General features: G+C 38.8%; 2 protein-coding genes and 1 long non-coding RNA gene across 8 annotated transcripts in view; 1 reads left to right on the forward strand and 2 right to left on the reverse strand.

The window, feature by feature from the left end:
- The window catches only part of LOC122861824, a 41,540-nt gene extending 34,099 nt beyond the window's left edge, over window positions 1–7,441 (reverse strand). Inside the window, exon 1 of the long non-coding RNA XR_006374581.1 lies at window positions 7,303–7,441. This is a non-coding gene — a long non-coding RNA (uncharacterized LOC122861824). The remainder of the gene's footprint in view (window positions 1–7,302) is intronic.
- Window positions 651–15,968, forward strand: LOC122861812 (afadin). Of its 3 annotated transcripts, none has more exons than XM_044166732.1 (24): window positions 653–961; window positions 1,897–2,089; window positions 2,666–2,772; window positions 2,870–2,988; window positions 3,093–3,175; window positions 3,345–3,425; window positions 3,553–3,758; window positions 3,901–4,046; window positions 4,616–4,710; window positions 4,858–5,129; window positions 5,402–5,545; window positions 9,873–10,071; window positions 10,213–10,304; window positions 10,426–10,512; window positions 10,643–10,708; window positions 10,805–10,878; window positions 11,874–11,992; window positions 12,078–12,227; window positions 12,350–12,441; window positions 12,633–12,773; window positions 13,631–14,536; window positions 15,202–15,301; window positions 15,429–15,480; window positions 15,826–15,968. In XM_044166732.1, the coding sequence occupies exons 1-24, from the start codon at window positions 866–868 to the stop codon at window positions 15,911–15,913; spliced, it is 3,708 nt and encodes a 1,235-aa protein (XP_044022667.1). In that variant the 5' UTR covers window positions 653–865; the 3' UTR covers window positions 15,914–15,968. The 3 variants fall into 3 exon arrangements, with proteins under 3 accessions (XP_044022669.1, XP_044022667.1, XP_044022668.1); XM_044166733.1 differs by having other exon boundaries at window positions 2,666–2,766; XM_044166734.1 differs by lacking the exon at window positions 15,826–15,968 and having other exon boundaries at window positions 651–961; window positions 15,429–15,756.
- On the reverse strand, window positions 15,338–18,700 carry dusp23b (dual specificity phosphatase 23b). 4 transcript variants are annotated; one of them, XM_044166770.1, is made up of 4 exons: window positions 18,482–18,556; window positions 18,368–18,415; window positions 17,249–17,528; window positions 15,338–16,407 (listed from the first exon to the last, which is right to left on the reverse strand). In XM_044166770.1, the coding sequence occupies exons 3-4, from the start codon at window positions 17,516–17,518 to the stop codon at window positions 16,222–16,224; spliced, it is 456 nt and encodes a 151-aa protein (XP_044022705.1). In that variant the 5' UTR covers window positions 17,519–17,528; window positions 18,368–18,415; window positions 18,482–18,556; the 3' UTR covers window positions 15,338–16,221. The 4 variants fall into 4 exon arrangements, with proteins under 4 accessions (XP_044022705.1, XP_044022703.1, XP_044022701.1 ...); XM_044166768.1 differs by lacking the exons at window positions 18,368–18,415; window positions 18,482–18,556 and adding an exon at window positions 18,618–18,700; XM_044166766.1 differs by having other exon boundaries at window positions 18,367–18,571.
- Between the last annotated feature and the right edge of the window lie 4 nt (window positions 18,701–18,704).

An 18,704-nucleotide genomic window follows, 5' to 3' on the forward strand; every position in this document is an offset into this window, starting at 1 on the left:
TGAAAGGCATCTTCTCTGCATTTTCCAACATCCAGACAACAATACCCTTAATTGTTCAGTTTTTTAAATGCTATACTGTATATCTAATTGAGGGTTGGTTTTGTTAAGGCTTTTGTTCCATTGTAGGTTTACCCAGAAAGCTTCAGAGCAGCCAACAAAAGCTGCCCTACATACATAGTGCTGACTGAATGGGAAGACCATAAATTGTGTTGAAAATCACTGGTATGCATGAGAAGTGGGATTCCCTCAAGCGTAAATATCCGTGTCGCTGTGAAAATGAGGATGGAAATCTCTCATGGTGACAGTGAAAATGCCTCTGTGACTCCTGCACACTGTCAGCATCACATGATGACTTCTGCAGCACAGATAAAATATATTATTAATAGTTAAATACATGTAAATAGTTGCACCAGAAAACCCTAGTGAGAAATAAAGATGTGCACTTCTTGCTCGTGGAGATAATATGATAACAATTAAAGAGAAAATGATTAAATTTGGTGGTGGACTATAAAGATGGGGATCATTTGCCTGTGACAGATATATGATTAGGAAACTGTTTGCCTCACATAACAAAGATCCACTGACCTGTTAAATGAGGGCAGAGGGGTGTGGGGGCTTGGAGAGGGGATGTGGATGTGGGGATGAAGTAGGCAATTATGTTTAAGAACTCACTGCACAGTACAATGAGTTTATAACTAATGGTGAATATATTAAAGAAGGGGTGGGGTCCTAATAGATACAACACCCAGGACAGATCTTTTCTGTCTCTTTTCAAGAGCTTTTCTGTCACAGGATATTCTGTCTTTTTCTGGAGGAAATCTACAGCAGCCAGTCAGATAGAAACTTTGAGGTTAATTGGTGAAAAATGCCGGAGGAGAAAGAACGAGAGAAATTAGCCAAAGTCATCAGACAGTGGAACAACAACAGACTGGACTTGTTTGAAATAAGCCCACCTGATGAGGTGAGTCGCCTGCAGACATCAGACAGGGTTCATACACCATAACATTTCTCTGTTTACGTTTGTGTTAACCTTTATTCTCTGTCAATGTCACAGTTTTAGATGTACCTTTAGGTGTGAAGTTGTATTTATAATGAATTACCTCCCACCCACCCAAGTACATTTAACTACTGTTGTACTGTACAATAGTATGCAGTAGTGTTGAGGTAATGGGATGCTACTTCAGTATTTCCATTTTGTGAGATTTTATACTTTTACCACTACATGACAGTCAGTTATTTATGTTTTATCTAATATCTTATATATTTTATTTTTTAACAATCAAGTGCCTCTTAGATTCATATACTTTCATATTCTATACTATAACATAAAGATGTTGTTGCTTCAGGACAAAATCACAAAGTTACTATGTCACTTTGCTCTGGCCCTGGAAATAAAACATAAATTTAGTTTTGGCTTTTTCTGTACTGCCACATTTTGCTGTTTTGTCTCTCTGTTCCTCTGTGTTTCTATATGGAGCAAACTAGCAACACTGTGTCCCACTGGGGTCACCCCTTACTGAACATGCATGCACTTACCCAAGTTAAAGAATCAATTAAATTGCATGTTTCCTGTTAAGATTTTCTCTTAAGGTATCGACTGCATTCCTGTTTTGTTAGCTCGTTGAATGGTTGAATGTTTATACAAGAAGGACAAGTGGAATAAGAGAAGGCCAACATGCCACATTGGGAAAGTCTTTCAGGGACATCTTCAAAGCTTTTTAAATCCCTAAATCCAAAGCAGCATTTTATACAAGGGAAGGTTAGCTATTCATTCTCAAAGCCTATTCAACAATATGGTTTCAGAACACTATGAAAGGCAGAAAATGAAAGGAACAGAAAACACTGGACCCACGATAAAAAATAACCAAACTAAAACAGTTTTCTGTTTTCTGGCAGAACTTGGAGTTTCATGGTGTGATGCGCTTCTACTTTGAGGATCATGTTGGAGGAAATGTGGCAACAAAGTGCCTGCGTGTTTGCAGCAACTCTTCAACTCATGAGGTTATCGAAACTCTTTCAGAGAAATTCAGGCCTGATATGAAAATGTTGACCACTAGTTATTCCCTGTATGAGATCCACGCCAATAAAGGTAATCACTCGACTCGGGTGACTCCAGGTGAAAGAAAAATGCATTTAGATTCTGAGTGTGGCTGCTTCTTTGCCTCTTGGGTGGGACATGGGGTTATTCAATTCTCATACTGTATATTGTTAACAAGGACATGTCATTACTGTATTTTGTTTAGAGCTGAGACAATAAGTCAATTAATCAAGTAGTGGTTCAACAGAAAATTTATCAGCAACAATTCTGATAATCGATTAATCATTTAAGTTATTTTTCACCCAAAAAATTTGCCGGTTTCAGCCTCTCAAATATAAAGATGTCCTGCTTAACTCTCATTTGATAGTACATTTTGGGGTTTTAAACTAAACCACACATTTAACTGATTATTAAACAAAGTATTCTGAAGATTAATTGATATTGAAATAATTCTTAGTCGCATCCCTAATTTGTTACTTTGAAAACAATTCATGTAACATGAAGCAGTCAAGCATGTCAAAAATAGCCACACATACTAATAAATTCAGTGTACCTATAACGGTTTATGTGATTTCACTTGGTCCAGCTGTTCTATTAACTTTTTCTGTGTTTTGTATGTGGAATAAGAACGTAAACTGGATCTGGATGAGAGACCTGTGGTTGTACAATTAAACTGGAACACGGACAACAGAGAAGGACGTTTTGTGCTCAAGAAAGACAGGGAGAGTGTGAGGGTACCACGCAAACCATTTATTTAGTCTGCATTTTCACTCTCTCTTCACTCACACATAATCTCATATCTATGTTCTTTTTATGTGTTGAACAACAAAGGAAAACTGTTACGAGAAGGAAAAAGGAGGCGTGATCCAAAGCTTTAAGAGGACACTGTCAAGAAAAGACAAGAAGAACAAAACTAAATCAACTGACAAGGTTTCAGCGGATGAGAATGGGTAAAATGTTTCTTTGTTCACTATCAATTTTTATTTTCCAGACTGCTGGCTTCAGGCCTACCTAACCATCAGAATAACACCCACACTTTTGAACACATATCCAGGTCAACTGAAAAGCCACTGAACCACAACAGCATTTGTGTGTCTAACCATGAGACAAAAAAGCAACAGAGGCAGGCTGCCCCGGGTAAGAAATCTGCAAATTGTAGAAAAAATAGAGATGATAATGAACAGTACAGTCTAGTGAATAAGCAACACCATGTACTTTCCATACATTCAGTACAGGCAACTTCCAATCAATAAGGACTATATAATATAAAGAGGATGGCTGATGACTTCTCTTTGCTAAAATACAGGAGTAAAGCACACAGGAAGTCTTTATCCTGACTTTTCTGATCAACCTGGATTACCAATTGGAATTAAATTCTGTGATAACTGTGAGTATGAAACAAAAAAGGTTTTCTTCCACAGTGTTATTGTCTGGTTTTATATGTCAGTTGTAAGCTCAGTGCCTTCCTTCTCATGATGGACTCCTGCCCCCTGCTGGTGTCTTGTACATTTCAGCTGAGGAAGCCTTCCTGTCTGCAGTCATAAATTACACCAACAGCTCCACAGTTCATTTCAGGCTCTCACCTGCATACATCCTCTATGCTGTGGGACGCTTTGCTCTGCAACGCCATTACAGGCGAGGCTCTCCACCCTCAGGGCAGATACACAGTGTAACCTCAATCGCAAACAAAATGGTGGCCATGACAGGGAAGGTCATCCAGGCAAGTCCAAGAAACCTCCTACTTTTGTTACATTTGCACACACTGAATAAATGACAGTTTATAAGGAAACTGAGAAACCAAAGTCATGTCTGCCAGGTGTTCTGTGACTTTACATGACACTGCTGCTATATTTGCCTTGCAGAGGCAGCAGGCCATCGCCGGTGCGCTCGCCTTCTGGATGGCCAACACCTCTGAGCTGCTAAACTTCCTCAAGCATGACAAAGACCTCAGCTCGCTCACACGGCAAAGTCAGCTGGATCTGTCCCGCCTGGTGCACAAAGCTTACAGGTACAGATGACAGACGTGACCATAGAGATTCAGTAATTTAGTATCCAAACTGAAACTGCAGCACATACTCAACAGATCATCCAAGAACATAGCCTTCCACCACACATCAAATGAGCCACAGTACTAAAAACATGTAATCAAAAGTTAAGCTAAAATCATATCTGACCCTGCTCACCCTGATCTCTACCTATTCAAGCCTTTACCCTCTTAGAGGGACTACAAGTCTCTGGCCACGAAAACAAACCGCTTTAAAAATAGGTTCTTTCCCACTGTGATAGCAACCCTAAACATCCAAATCCCAACCATACAATACACAAGCACTTCAGCACTGTGTTATTTCAACATGCAATTTTTCTTCCGTATATGGCGTAAGGTATACAACCACAAAAATGCCAAACTATTTAAAGGATATTTAAGGGATCCTTATCAAATTTGTAAAAAATAAAATTTATAGAATTATGTAGCTTATTAGCTAAAGGCATCCAGAAAGAAAATACTTGTGCTAATGCATGTTAACCATAATGTACGGTGTAAAATTTCGGTTTTTATGTGTGTTTTATTCCCCCAAGTTGCCTGCTACAGTGTCTACAGAATGAGTTAAGGAAGCACTTGCCAACGTTTTTGATTGATCCTGAGAAACATGGGCCACTGCCAGCTGGTATAGGTAAATGTTTGTTTATTTATAAATACTACAGCCATAATTATTTATTCAGTACACCACGTAATTTAAGACTCTTGGAAGAGCTGTGATGTTGCAAGACATTTTGACTCCCTCTTTAAATACTATAAACCTTTGTCTTGCCTGTTGCAGAGATGGTGCTGAACACCTTGATGAACACCATGTCTCTTTTACGCCGCAGTCGGGTCAACCCTGCCCTCACCATCCAGCTCTTCTCCCAACTCTTCCATTTCATCAGTGCCTGGCTCTTCAACCAGCTGATGAGCGCAGAGGCCAACACTCCAGGCCTGCGCTCCCACTACTGGGGAGCAGCTCTCCGCCAGAGACTCACAGCCATCGAAGCCTGGGCGGAGAGGCAGGGCCTAGAGCTGGCTGCTGACTGCCACCTCGGACTCATTATCCAGGTCGGCCCCCCCTGCACTACATGTCTGATTATTGGACTTAGACAGGGCTTTTTATCACTACATATGCATAAGTTTGTACCTTAAAAACTCAGTAAAATCTGAATCAAATGTTCTTTTCTACATTTATTTTATGAGCTTCTTTGTAAGATAAAACATTTCTGAAGTTATTTATGGTTTTGCAGTTTTTTTTTAAAATCTTTTATCATTTTACGTGTCAGCACATTTTTCAGTCAGTACAAGCTGTTCAAATAGCATTGCCTGGCTGTTTCTAGGCAACGATGCTCCTGACCATGAATAAGTACTCAACGCAAGACGCAAAGGACATCAAGAATACCTGTTTCAAGTTGAACTCACTGCAGCTGCAGACGTTGCTAGCTGGCTACCTCTATGCAACCAATGAGCCTCACATCCCCCCTGTGAGTACTTTTCGTCTATTCTTCCACTCCTCTCATGCTTCTGTTGTTTTCCCTGTTTGAAACTACAACGCTGATGCTGCTTTTTGGGACAAATCCTTGCAAGAGATTTTTGATATCAAGAGAAATAGCCTGTGGAAATGAAAGTACTAATAAGAGCTCAGATCAGAGCTTTTTATGTGAATAGAGAATATACACAGAGTCGATATTTGGGGTATTTAGCATTGATGACTAGCACAGAGATATAGGCTTAAGGTTTGTGAGTGTGGTTGAATGTAGCAGCAGCCTCAACCACAGAACAGGAGCTCAGCAGTATAGATTTAATAATATGAATAATTAACAATGATGAATATGATAATGAATAATATATGAAGAATAGTAAAGCGAGTTGTCACATAAACCCATTGCTTTTGAGTGAAATATTTCTCTAATATCTTGCTGAATATGAGGTGTGTGAAAAAAATATGAGCGTGACAAAAGCCATGTCAAGTTTCCCATTAAGCCAATATTACAGGGAAATCATTTAGTGAATGGGCTGTGTGCAAGAGAACAGTCATATACAATATTGCCCTCTTGTAGAGCCTGGTTTTACCATCCCAAACAACCGCATCAATCTAGTAGGAGATATGCCACAAACCCAATTCAGCCCATAACATTTGGACTCAAACATCTGAATTCATTTTTCACCACTATGAATATTAACAGCATCATTGTGCACATGCCAAATTAGCCCCAGTTTGTGCCTCTCAACCCCAGGTTTATATTTATAGTCACCTATATTAATTCTTCTTATATTTTCACACACAATAATGCATTTGTATTTTTCTTGAGTCTTACAAAACAAGCAAGGAGATAACTAGCTGTTTCATTTCCAGAACCCATCTTTGTTTGGATTAGGAAATACAGTCGCAATTTGGGAAACAGGCTTTTTAAAGAAATAACGTTAAAAAAGTAATACTACTTTATGCAGTCAGTTGAAAGAGTCCCTGAGGATTTGAGAAATAACTTAAAAACAATGGTATGTTTCGCGTTGTTCAAAGACCTGCTGGCTTTGTCATATTGATGGGAATTACGGATCTTTGAAGGGAGCCGGATCTTATGGCTCCCAAATGGCTCCTCATTTAGCACCACTTATGCTGGTCACTGCCTAAGTTACATTCTTATTTGTTGCAAGAAATAAATGTGCAAAATTCTTCATCTGCAATACATTGAAATATTCAGTCATACTGATGGTTAAAAAGTGGGATATATCAAGAATAACTATCCTACACCCTACTAATGAAATAGCATGGTTAATAAATAATTACACAACTCTATACAGACACACAGTATATTTCAGTTTAATTTCTATGATATAATATGAAATAAAAATATTTCTGCTCTAATCGGCTCTCAGACGGGAGCCGGCTCCCATCGTCCACTTAAAGAAGCCGGCTCATAGAGCCGACTCGTTCGCGACCGACACATCACTAGATTATCAGACAAACGGATGCTATCTCTGTGACTAAAGAAAATACGGTAACTGTTATATAAAAGGCACACCTTTGGTTAGTGTCAAACAACAACCAAACAAAAATTAGCTCAGCAACTACAAGACATTTATTCACAAAAGCAGCCAACAGAAATGAGAGCGGGATAATGTTAGCTAGCAGCCGTTGGTAGCCTCATAACGTTAGCTTAGCCAAACACCAACTGAACATAGCCAAAACATGAGCTGGCTCACATTAAAAAAATGTTAGCAGCAAGCAACATATACTTACCTTTGCTGAAGTAAAGCGAGAGTCGCGGTCACAGGCTGTCCACAACTGGACTGGAAACTGACTTAGAAAATTGGAGTAACGTTAAACGTTTGTGGCAGTTGGTGTAGCTAACTAACGGCTAACGAAAGGAGTCACGGACATCGACTGAAAACAAGTACGTTACTGTTTGAACCATGGATGGATATCAGTCCTATAGTCTATATGTTCCAGGCTTTGTTATATTATAGTAAAACAAAAATGTGCACTGCAGGTAGCTAGTACTACCACAACTGCTTGCTAAGTACTTGAGGAAAAGCTGAGTTGAACCCCCAGAATATTTAAATATATCAATAATAGGCTATTAAACTTTGCTTCCACAGCTGTTACCATGAGGACTACTACTGCTGTTACTTTTAAATTTTTTTTTTATAAATCTTTATTAAGTTTCAACAAGTTAAATACAAAGTTTACAAAAACAAAAAAAAAAACAGCATAAATACTTCAATACAATTCATACATGAATATTAAACATAATACAAAGTGGTAAAAGTGTTAGCTAATATGAAGGGCCAAGCAATAAAGTGCACAAAGAGATAAGATATTAAAAGTCCAGTATGTTCCAGGGAAGTAAAAGTCACAACCATGTTGCTGTCAATGACAGTCTGATTTAAAACCATGGCACATCTGGTTTTCCAGATCTTTACACAGACAATGCTGATGATGAGCTGAAACAGTTCTTTTTGTTTCGGAGGCATTTTCTCTTTTAGGAGTCCATACATGACTGAGTTGTAATTTATATCAAAAGAGAGACCGAGTCCTTTCAAGGTGGTCCAGACCTCATGAGCTATAATGGCGACTACTACTACTACTACTGCTGTTTCCATGGCGACTACTACTACTGCTGTTACAACAATAACTGCTACAGCTGCTGCCACACAGTGGTGGAAAGTAACAAAGTACAGTTACTCAAGTACTATAGGGCCTACAAATTCAAGGTACTTGTACTTTACTTGAGTATTTCCATTTTATGCAACTTTATATTTCTACTGCAGCTTTATTTACTAGTTACTTTTCAGAATTTTTCATACCCATCCTGTCTAGTGAAACCATATTTCTCCAGATTTGTTGATTTTGAATTTAATGTTTTCTCATAAATTTAAGGATCAAGTGTTCCTTTATGGGTTGAGAAAATGATCCTACTTCTTAAACTAAATAAACTATTTTTAAAAAAACTAAAACCTTGGATTATGCATTTTCTGAGCTCATGAAAAGTTGGCTTTAAAGATTTGTGATTCTCACAGGACAGCAACGCTACAAACATATGGAGATCCTACAGAATATGATGCATTGCTGTTGATTAAACTACCCAACAGTATATAAAGTAGTTAAAATTAGCACAACCATAAACATCTACAGCAGTAAAATGCAACATAAACATTAATGCAGCAGTGATATCAATACAAAAACATCATTAATATATAATGCATTAATATCAACATATAGTAAAACACTGATGAGAACTATTTTTCTGCAGAATGAGTACTTTTGCTTTTGATACTTTAAGTACATTTTGCTGATTTACTTTTACTTAAGGTTTTGAATGCAGGACATATACTTGTAGTGGAGTATTTCTACAGTGAATACTTCGTCCACCACCGGCTACTGCAATCTCTACGGCAAGTATGACTACTGCTTCTACTATAACCTCTACTTACTACTACTAAAACTGGCACTACTGCTACCACAACAAGTAAACTGCTACTGCTAGTGGTGAAAGGAAGTATTTAGATATTTTACTTAAGTCAATACAATGTAGAAGTACTCAATTGCCAGTCCTTTATTCCTGCTTACTTAAGTAAAAGTACGTAAGAATTATCAACAAATTGTACTTAAAGTATTAAAACAAACAAAAGTACTCATTATGCAGCAGAATGTCCCCTGTCATTATTATTATTATTATTATTATTATTATACATTACTGGATAATTGCAGATGCATTTCTGTGTAAACAGAATATGTAATGTTGAGTAATGAAGCTTTTAACTACATTACATGTACAATGTTAGTTTCATCGATAACAATGCATTATATTCCATGAGATGGTTTTGTATGTTAAATCTTAACCTGCAAAGTTAATAGCTGAGCAAAAATAAATTAAATAAAAGTACAGCATTTTCCTCTGAACTGTAGTAAAGTAGGAGTATGAGGAAAGGAGAAAACTGTACTAATAGAGTCCTTGAGTAAAAGTCCTTGGTTACTTTCCACCAGTTTCAACTGAAACTTCTACTTTATGCTATTTATGATACTACTTACTGCCTCTACAACTAGTACAGTACCACTGCAGCTCAATAGTTAGGACAATATAAGTACAACATTACTTTAATTTTGTACTTTTCTACTTCTCCAGGGAGGTCGGCGGTCAGGGTCACCTGCAGGAAGGTCTTCAGTATTTTGTTCAGGGTCACAGCAGGCAGATTGGATGTCCCTTCCCTGAAGCCCTGTCACAGAATGACAAATGCCAATCTATATACTAGAACGACCTTTTCCTGAAATATTTCCGCTGTCTGATCCACTTGTCATGCTCGCTGCAGGATTTGATCGATGCTGTAGTGACGGCTGCGGAGGCCTCGGCAGATAACCTGATTCGAAGCGAAGGACAAGACATCCAGCTGGAGGAGAGCCTCGACCTCCACCTGCCCTTCCTGCTGCCGGAGGGAGGATACTCCTGTGACACTGTGAGAGGAATCCCTCCAGGGTTTAGGGACTTTTTGGAGCCAGTTTGCCGGAAAGGTATGGGATTCTGAATAGTCATATTTGCAAAAAGTCCAAATGTAAAGATAAAATACCAGGAATGTATTGTATCTACGATAAACACACCTAAAATGGCTTCTTTGTTTGATGTTTGTATTGTATGACATCCTTCTCTTCCAGGTCTCTGCTCTTTAACATCCCAGCCGAACTCCAAAGGTGACTGGACGGTGTTCTTCAGTGAACCAGCTTCCTCAGCAGAGAGCACATACTTAGTAAGCAAAAACACAGACTGTGTTCTGTTGTTCAAGATGTGTTGAAATCTAATTAAATTCTAACATAAAATAAAGCATTTATGGAGCAGTAATATATTTTATTTCTGTTTGTCTTCAATAGGCAGCACACAGAGAGCCAGAGATTGTGACGATTACGCTGAACAAACCTCTGAACAGTGGGATGGGGGTCAGCATCGTGGCTGCCAAGGTGACTGCCTCAATTCTGCCAAAATGTTTCTTCCTAATGTGATGCGTTTACTAACTGGAACTATTAAAACACCAAAACTATGTGCTAAACGTCTCAACTAATTAACGCCCACCCTCTTATTTTGCCACAGGGAGCAGGGCAAGGTAACCTCGGGATTTATATCAAATCTATTGTCAAGGGAGGACCAGCTGAAATGGTGAGATCTAACACTGCAGAACCTGAGATGTGCAATGTAAGAATAAGGAAAGATTGAAATAACGGACAAACTCTCTTGTGTCTCTACTTTGTGCAGAATGGCAGGTTAACAGCTGGGGATCAGCTGCTGAGTGTGGATGGTCAAAGCCTGGTCGGCCTCAGCCAAGAAAGGTAGCCACCTTTAAGGGGCCACAGCCTGTTAAACAACTGCCTGGAGAAAGTTTGTGTTTAGCCATGCTAGCTGCGGCATTGTCAGTCTGTTGGTCCAGACTGAAATAGCTCAACTATCAGATGAATTTGCATGAACGTTTGTACAGACATTTATTGCCCCCAGAGGATGTATCCTAATAACTTTTGGGACTTTCCTCTAGGGCCACCATGAGTTTCAGATTTGTGGTTCTGAGTGAAATGTCTAAACAACTTTTGCCCTTCAGGATGAATTGTAATAACTTTGGTGATGCCTTAATTTTTCATCTAGTGCCACCATCAGATCAAAATTTTAATTTGTTTGGTTTATGACCAGATATTTGCAAAACTGACATTCCCATCAGCCTCAGTTGTACTTGGTGTTTAGTGCTAGTTAGCAAATGTTAGAATGCTAACACATACTAAACTAAGATGGTGAACATGGTAAATATCATAACTGCTAAACAACAGCATGTTAGCATTGTCATTGTGAGTATGTTAGCACTTTGATGTTAGCACTTATTGCTCAAAGCACTGCTGTGCCTGAATTACCCCCCTTACAGAGCGGCTAGCATGGCTGTAGTAGACTCTTCTTGTTTTTGTTTTTATTAAGTTCCAGATAAAGTCATGAAATAAAAGTGATGACAGTCATGCACAACATTGTGTTTGATTGGACAATATTATCTAGACATCCAAATACTGAGCGTCCAATACAGTACAAAGTATTTTTTCCACAGATAATATCATGAAACAGTTTTCAAAGAGCCAACAAAGAACCAAAGATTACGCTGATAGCACTCATTCAACATGAAAGAGTTATGTGTTTTACTCTCACATCAAGACCCAGATAATCTATAAATATGAAACAAAGGCTATAAAGTCTTCTCACTGTTTCAAAATGAATGACAAATTTGCTTAACTAACAGTTTAATGAGGCAATAAAATGGAGAAATGACTGTATTAATGTTATATTGATTTAGGGCAGCAGCTATCATGGTGCAAACCGGCCCCATTGTGACCTTACAGGTTGCAAAGTTTGGAGCGAGCTACCACGGCCTGGGGGCTCTGCTGAGTGAACCACCTTTAGAAAGGACTACAGGTAAATACACAAGTTAAAAGTTAAGCCATTGTTTTTCACTTTCTACTCTTCAGGATCTAATTAAGACCTTTTCTTGCTCCACAAGGCGATAAAAGCCATGCTAAGCCAAAGGGTAAAGCGCTTGTGCTGCACAGTGTTGTGGATCCTGGTCCCTCAGAACAGTTCCATGTAAGCAGCAGAACGAAGAAAGACCAGATAAACAGGCAGCTTTATCGCTCCAACCCCAACATGACCAGTAGGTGCACTTCTATTTGGATCACTTACAGCTGCTGGGCACATAGAGTAAATGCCTTATTGTGAAATATGTTTCATGCTTGAGTCATAAGAGCAACTCCAGTGTAATTATTTTTTCACCAGATTTTTCCCCCGAGGACGCAGATGAACCTGTTGACCCTGTTGTGAGAGGGAACAACATCGCTGCTGTCTCCAGTATCAACCTTCATGCTGATGTGAGATTTTTCTAGATTTCTACATCTAATTCCTTGTAACATTTGTAAAATGTTCAGTCACTACAAAGAAGAGTGTCAGCTAAATACCCAAATTGGAAGGAAATGCTGTATGGTCAGACAAATGTACTGTTTTTAACTGAATTTCTGTCACAAATTTTAATTTTTTGTTTACTTTTTATGTCTGTATTCAGACATTTCACAGGGAATACTTGACACTTCCGACCCCTAAATCACAGGACAAGAACCTATCTGAATGCAGTCGACCACAGCAAACATTCAAAGTGTCGTTGAGGCCTTTAGATGGACAGAGCTCCAGTAAGAGGACCTTCATGGTACGTTTTTATTAAATGCTACAGAGTCTTAATGTCCCTCTGGCACCAAAATGTTTTATAATATTTACTATTTACTAAGCATTAAACAAAGGAAAAGTTGACATATTGTTCACAGTGGTGGAAACTAACTATGAACATTTACTCAAGTACTGTACCTGAGTTCAATTTAGAGGTACTTGTCCTTTACTTACTACAGTATTTTCATTTTATGCTACTTTATACTTATACTCCACTACATTTCATAGGGAAATACTGTACTTTTTACTCAACTACATTTATCTGGAAGATATAGTTACTAGTTACTTTTCAGATAAAGATTTTACATTAAAAAAACACATGATAAGCTTATAAAATACAATACATTGTTAAAGATTAATACAGTTGCTCACAACCTTTTTTGCTTGTGACCCCGTACAAAAAAGCAGTGTCCCGTCTCATGTTTAAGATGTTCCTGAGTTGGTAGCAGTTCCACCAAAGAAACACTTCTCAGATTGTTTCATTTCATTAACTGTTCAAATTGTCCAGTATTTCACAAAAAAAGCTATTAGAGAAAAGTCCAAAATATGAATACAAATTTGTGTACAGAACATTGTTTTTTCTTCTTTCCTGCCCCATAAATGATCTCACGACCCCTCAGATTTCTCTTGTGACCCTTTGGAGGGGCCTGACCCCTAGGTTGGGAACCACTGGATTAAACCACCTACCTGTAGTACTACTAGTTTTACTTTTGATACTTTAAGTACATTTTGCGGATAATACTTGTGTACTTTTGCTTATTACGTTTTTAAGTAGAGGACTTTTGCTTGTAACAGAGTAGTAGGTAAATACTACAAAAATCTCTATATTTCCCCTTCTAGCGCCAAGCTCTGTCACAGGAGAACTTGTGTGTGGACGGTGGAGGCCCCCTGCTGGACAAAAGGCAGAGTTTGTGGGAGCAGAAGGACCAGCGTGCAAAGCAAACCATGAGCCACTTTTCATCTTTCCCAGTTCGCTCAAGTGTTTCTACTCATGACATCCTCTCAGACAACTGTTCTCATACAGACAGACAGCAGGGCGGCCGTACAAGTGGCTCCGGTGTCTGGAGAACTCCTTTTTCACAACATCCAACACCTACACCTTCGATCCAGCCAATACGTATAGACATCCCTGTAACCAGAGCAGTGAACACACAGACAAATCCTCCACTCACCACCTTCCAGAGTTCATCTTTGTGGGCAATGAAGATGAGCCAAACCCTTAAAGTAAATGGAAATAAACAGAGTCCTCAAAACCAAGCTAATCATATTATTGCATGTCCCATTCCTGCAACCAAGAAGCTACCTCAACCCTCACTTCTACCACAGCAGCAAAAATCCACCACACACAGGGATCAAGCAGCAAAACCCCAAGTAAGCATCACTCCAACAAAACACGTCTCCTTCCAAGAACCTCCCACTCAGCAGAAGCAGGGCGCAGGTCCTATAAGGCAAAAAGACCCTCAGGAGCTGTCTGATCCGTGGAGGAGGGAGGCCCAGGAGAAGCTGGAGAAGCAGCAGAGGCTTCATGAGGTGGAGCTCCTGGAGCAGGAGGTGCAGGAGCTCCGGGCTAAAGCGAAGCGCACGGCGGAGGAGAACGACCGGCTCCGAAAGCTCAGCTTGGAATGGCAGTTTCAGAGGAGGCTGCAGGAGATTCAGCAGAGAGGAGAGAATGAGGATGAGGATGAGGAGGAAGATGAGGATTTGGACATGATGGTGACGATACAGCAGCTGGTGAAAAGAACACAGGTGAAGCACAACGCAGGCATCAGTTAAAGGGAAGATCAACTCTAAAATAAAGACAAAGAACCTAAAGAAATTCAGATATTACCAAAAGGCATTCTAGGAAATGTAGGAAATCACTATATAAAGTAGAGTACAACAAATAAGGTACATCATCACGTATTAATGACATATAACAGATTAAAAGTGCACAGGATGGGATTTTTCCTTTAACATTTCTACCAAATGCTGTATATATACATTATTAATCATATTATTATGGGACATTATGATCCTACCTACAGCACATTATAAAACATGTTTGTGTGTTGGGACACTGATATGGTTCATATCATATGAGTTATACTAAAACACTGTCTATAAATTATTACTCCATGATTGTAGTGTATTATAGTGTTTTACGAGTAAATATAAATGTTTCTGCTTGCTCTTAAAACAAAAAAGATCAGTGTTTGCTTGCTTAAAATTAAGTGATAAGTGTGAAGCTCTTCCCAACCTAAATGGGAGATGTTGTCATAAGTAAGTCACCATAATATTATGTTAAAATTGTCTAATAACTTTTATCAACAAAGGAATACTTCTGTTAACTAGACACATTTGAATAATAAAGCTGGTATTTAAAAATCCACGATAGCCTATATCTAATAATGTATTTTTTTCCCCACCTTTAGAACAAGAGAAGTTCTGCTGGGAGCATCAACACTGAATTGAAAGAGTTGGAAAAGCAAGCAGGAACTCATCCCTCCCAAAAGGAAGACAAGGCAAAGACAGGTAATTGTTTGTTAATACATTAAAGAAAATATAATATTTTGTTGTCAGTTTCATTTATTCAAAAGAGTCTATGCTCATTAGACATCTTATTTTGTTGTACATTACAACATTTCCATGTTTTTGGCAGATCACAGACCAAGCGGACGGAGTCAAGACATTAACAACATGGCATCAAAAGAGTGAGTTTTTGGCTGTTGAATGAAAACATTGAAATTCAACCAAATCTAACAGCTAGCAGCTATTTATGCAGCATTTCTACTCATTATTTAATGACACAGAAATGTACTCTCACAACAAGCTTCATTTAGTCTAATTGTACTTACAGTGAGACATTATTGCAATTGAATTCTTCCAAAAACTCCAAAAAGTGTTTGAGAGAGATCCCTGAGTAAAATAATTCTGCAGACTATACTCTATAAATATATTTTAAAACAGCACAGGCTGCTGTTTGTGTCCCCATACAATAAGTTATTCCCCATTAATAAAATTCAAGTATTCCTGCTAATACCATTGTTTATTCACAGAAACCAGGAGGAAAAAATCAAGAGAGCTCCTGAAAAGCTCACATTCAAGGAGCGTCAGCGTCTCTTTTCCTTGGCGTCCAGTGCATAAATGAAGGTTAAAGCAATGATTATGTAATGATGCTAGCAAAGTGACAGTATACAGTACCAGGTAATAAGGCAGTGTGCAAGTGTATTGCCTTAGTTAAATGTCCCATGAGCATACTGTGGGTAATGTCAATAATAGGTTCAGTATTGTTGTCCAGGACATTCAGTTTTTTTTCAACTGTTTAAACATTAATTCTTGTATTTTCCTATTCTAGATAATGTAGTATTAATTTAGCCATATAATCAAGGCACTTCTTCCACATATTCCTAACAGAAGCAGAACTGTTACTCGAACTGCTCCCTCTGTAAAAGCTACTTTGTGCGCTGATAAAACTGCACCACGGCTTTCTCTTGTTCGTGAGTTTCGATCGAGCCTTGCCGCAGCCTGCGGATCTCGTTGATGGCGTCGATCCCCGACATCTTCCTCGTCTTCACCAGGTAGCAGGCCAGCATGGTCCCTGTTCTCCCATGACCATGCATGCAGTGAACTCCCACACCCTGAAGAGGAACAATACAATATTTATGTTGTTCAATCGTCTGTAACACAGCATACACACACACACACACCCTGCATTAGTCCTTGTTATGAGACAGGAATTTGCATTTTGTTTTTGGAAGTAGAGCTGTTGCAGTTGGTAGATTTATCAATAAATCGATCGACAGAAAATTAAATGTTAAAACTATTTTGATTATCGATTACTCTTTAAAGTAGTTTTTCCACTGGTCTCAGCTTCTCAATTGTGAGCATTTGCTGCTTTTCTTTTTCTTATGTGATGTTAAATTGAATATGTTTGGGTTTTAGACTGTTATGAAATTCCAAAAAGTACTTTTCACTATTTTCTGACATTTTATAAAACAAACAATGAATGATTTAACTGATAAAATAATCATCAGACTAATCGATAATGAAAATGATAGTTAGTTGCATCCCTTTTTGCAAACACCACTGAACAAAACTAGGAATACTGACCCTGTCTGACTGCTGGAAGAAGAAAATCAGATCCTCCAAACAACGGATTAAGCTTTAGTAAAAACCTTGGTGCTGATAGCCTTTGTGGGAATTTTAAAAAGTGAATGCATAGTACGCAATCCAATACACTGACAAAGGCTTTTGAAGCGTTTTCTCCTTTTGCTTTTTGATTCATGCACTTTGGAGGAGCTGCAAGGTTGTGAAAGACAGTTCCAGGGGTCAGGAGCGGGGTCCAAATGTATTCGGTTACAGTGCTTTGTGGATTATGAGCCTGCGTACAGTACTAGACTCAACCCTGGAGAGTCCTGAAAGTACTTTATAAGCATAACCATCCATCAAGCACAGTCTATCAAGTATCTGAGCTCTTACCTCTCCCTTGGAGTTGGCCTCTTCCACTATAGAGAGGAATCTATCAATCTGACTTTGTGATGGAGGAGCGAAGTCCACTATCTTAATGTGGTGCAGCTGTAACTCTGGGCACGAGTCATAGTATGGTGGTTTTCTCTCACACAGGCAAACCAGGTGTTTGACACCTTTGTCCAGCAGGTACTGGTATTCACATGTCATCCTGGGCAGTGCCAGTCCAGCCAGTTTCCCTGGTTCGACCCAGGAGAAGTTGTGTGGAGGAGTGGAGGCCATGCTTGTCAAACTGAGAAGAGGAGAAAAAGACAAATCAAGTCAGTTTATTTGCATACACCACTTTATTACTTGATATGCTTTACACTAAATAAAGCAGTGAAAACCTGCCATGAAAATTTGTATTAAAACATTCTCTCTCTCTGGCTAAAAAACACTTTTAATAAAATGGATATAAAAACATAAAGGCATAGGGGGGAAAAACGTAAGAGAGTTCAGGGTATTTGTAAGAACCATAAATTTAATACAGCTGTAGCAGGTGAGACAGCTAATAATTTAACCTGGCTTTGGCGTTTTCTTGCAAGCATTTTTTAGAGAGTATTACCTTTCCAACAAGTTGAATAAATCAGGTAAATTGGTTTAAGAGACCGTGAGAAAGTGCAAAAAGTAAATACTCAGCACAGGGGTGACGTGCAAACAGCGTCAGGCTATTTGTCTAGCCGACATCAGCAAACTGGCTGGGCTAGATGGTTCAGTGTCTGAGAGGGGATTATAGTTTGACAATAGTAGGTATTTCAACAGAACAAGCTACAGGCCTGATGTGAAAATACACTATGTAGATCTCACCAGACTCCACCTAGTTTTACAGAAAGATTAGAAGAATAAGAAAAGAGCGTAGCATCTAATTTAACGTAACTTGTAAGAAACTTGGAGCCGCTTGAAGCTAACTAACCTGTCGTATTTATACCAGCTAGCTAGCTACCTGCAGTTTTGTACACATTGCTAGATAACTAAAGCGAGCCATTCTAACGTTAGCTATTAGCTAAAGTGAAGCCATTCACTGCCTCGGTTATTGAATACAGACATATAAATGATACGTCTCCCCCGCGAATTAGCGTTAAACGACTTACAATTTTTCCTTTGAGAGGAATTGACGTTTCGCTACTTGTCAAGCTGATGCTTCCTAGCTAACTGTTCATCTAAGTGCTACGTTCACTGCTAGCAGAGTTGATTGATTGAGACAAACCCGTTCACTCCAGCATGCTAACCACTACAGTAGCTTAACAGTACAAATACGTTACATAACCAACGTTAGCTGGTGGGGCAGGACAGCTGTCAGTTAATAAGCAGTTAGGGTTAGCTGATGAGAATTATAAGATACTTTTGACCCGAGAACAGCAGCTTCGTGAGGAGGAATCGTTGTTTTAGCAGCCCTTTAATAAAGCCCTATAATAGCTTAATTATATAG

This window comes from Siniperca chuatsi, linkage group LG15, assembly GCF_020085105.1.
Source record: "Siniperca chuatsi isolate FFG_IHB_CAS linkage group LG15, ASM2008510v1, whole genome shotgun sequence".
Classification (NCBI taxonomy): Eukaryota; Metazoa; Chordata; class Actinopteri; order Centrarchiformes; family Sinipercidae; genus Siniperca; species Siniperca chuatsi.

Excerpts from the sequence above, each read along its gene's own strand:
- LOC122861812 (XM_044166732.1), top strand. The coding sequence starts at position 866 with ATGCCGGAGGAGAAAGAACGAGAGAAATTAGCCAAAGTCATCAGACAG. Across the intron at positions 12,774-13,630 it reads CCAGTAAGAGGACCTTCATG|CGCCAAGCTCTGTCACAGGA; the intron begins GTACGTTTTTAT and ends TTCCCCTTCTAG. Across the intron at positions 15,481-15,825 it reads AACAACATGGCATCAAAAGA|AAACCAGGAGGAAAAAATCA; the intron begins GTGAGTTTTTGG and ends GTTTATTCACAG.
- dusp23b (XM_044166768.1), bottom strand. The coding sequence starts at position 17,518 with ATGGCCTCCACTCCTCCACACAACTTCTCCTGGGTCGAACCAGGGAAA. Across the intron at positions 16,408-17,248 it reads AGGCCAACTCCAAGGGAGAG|GGTGTGGGAGTTCACTGCAT; the intron begins GTAAGAGCTCAG and ends GTTCCTCTTCAG.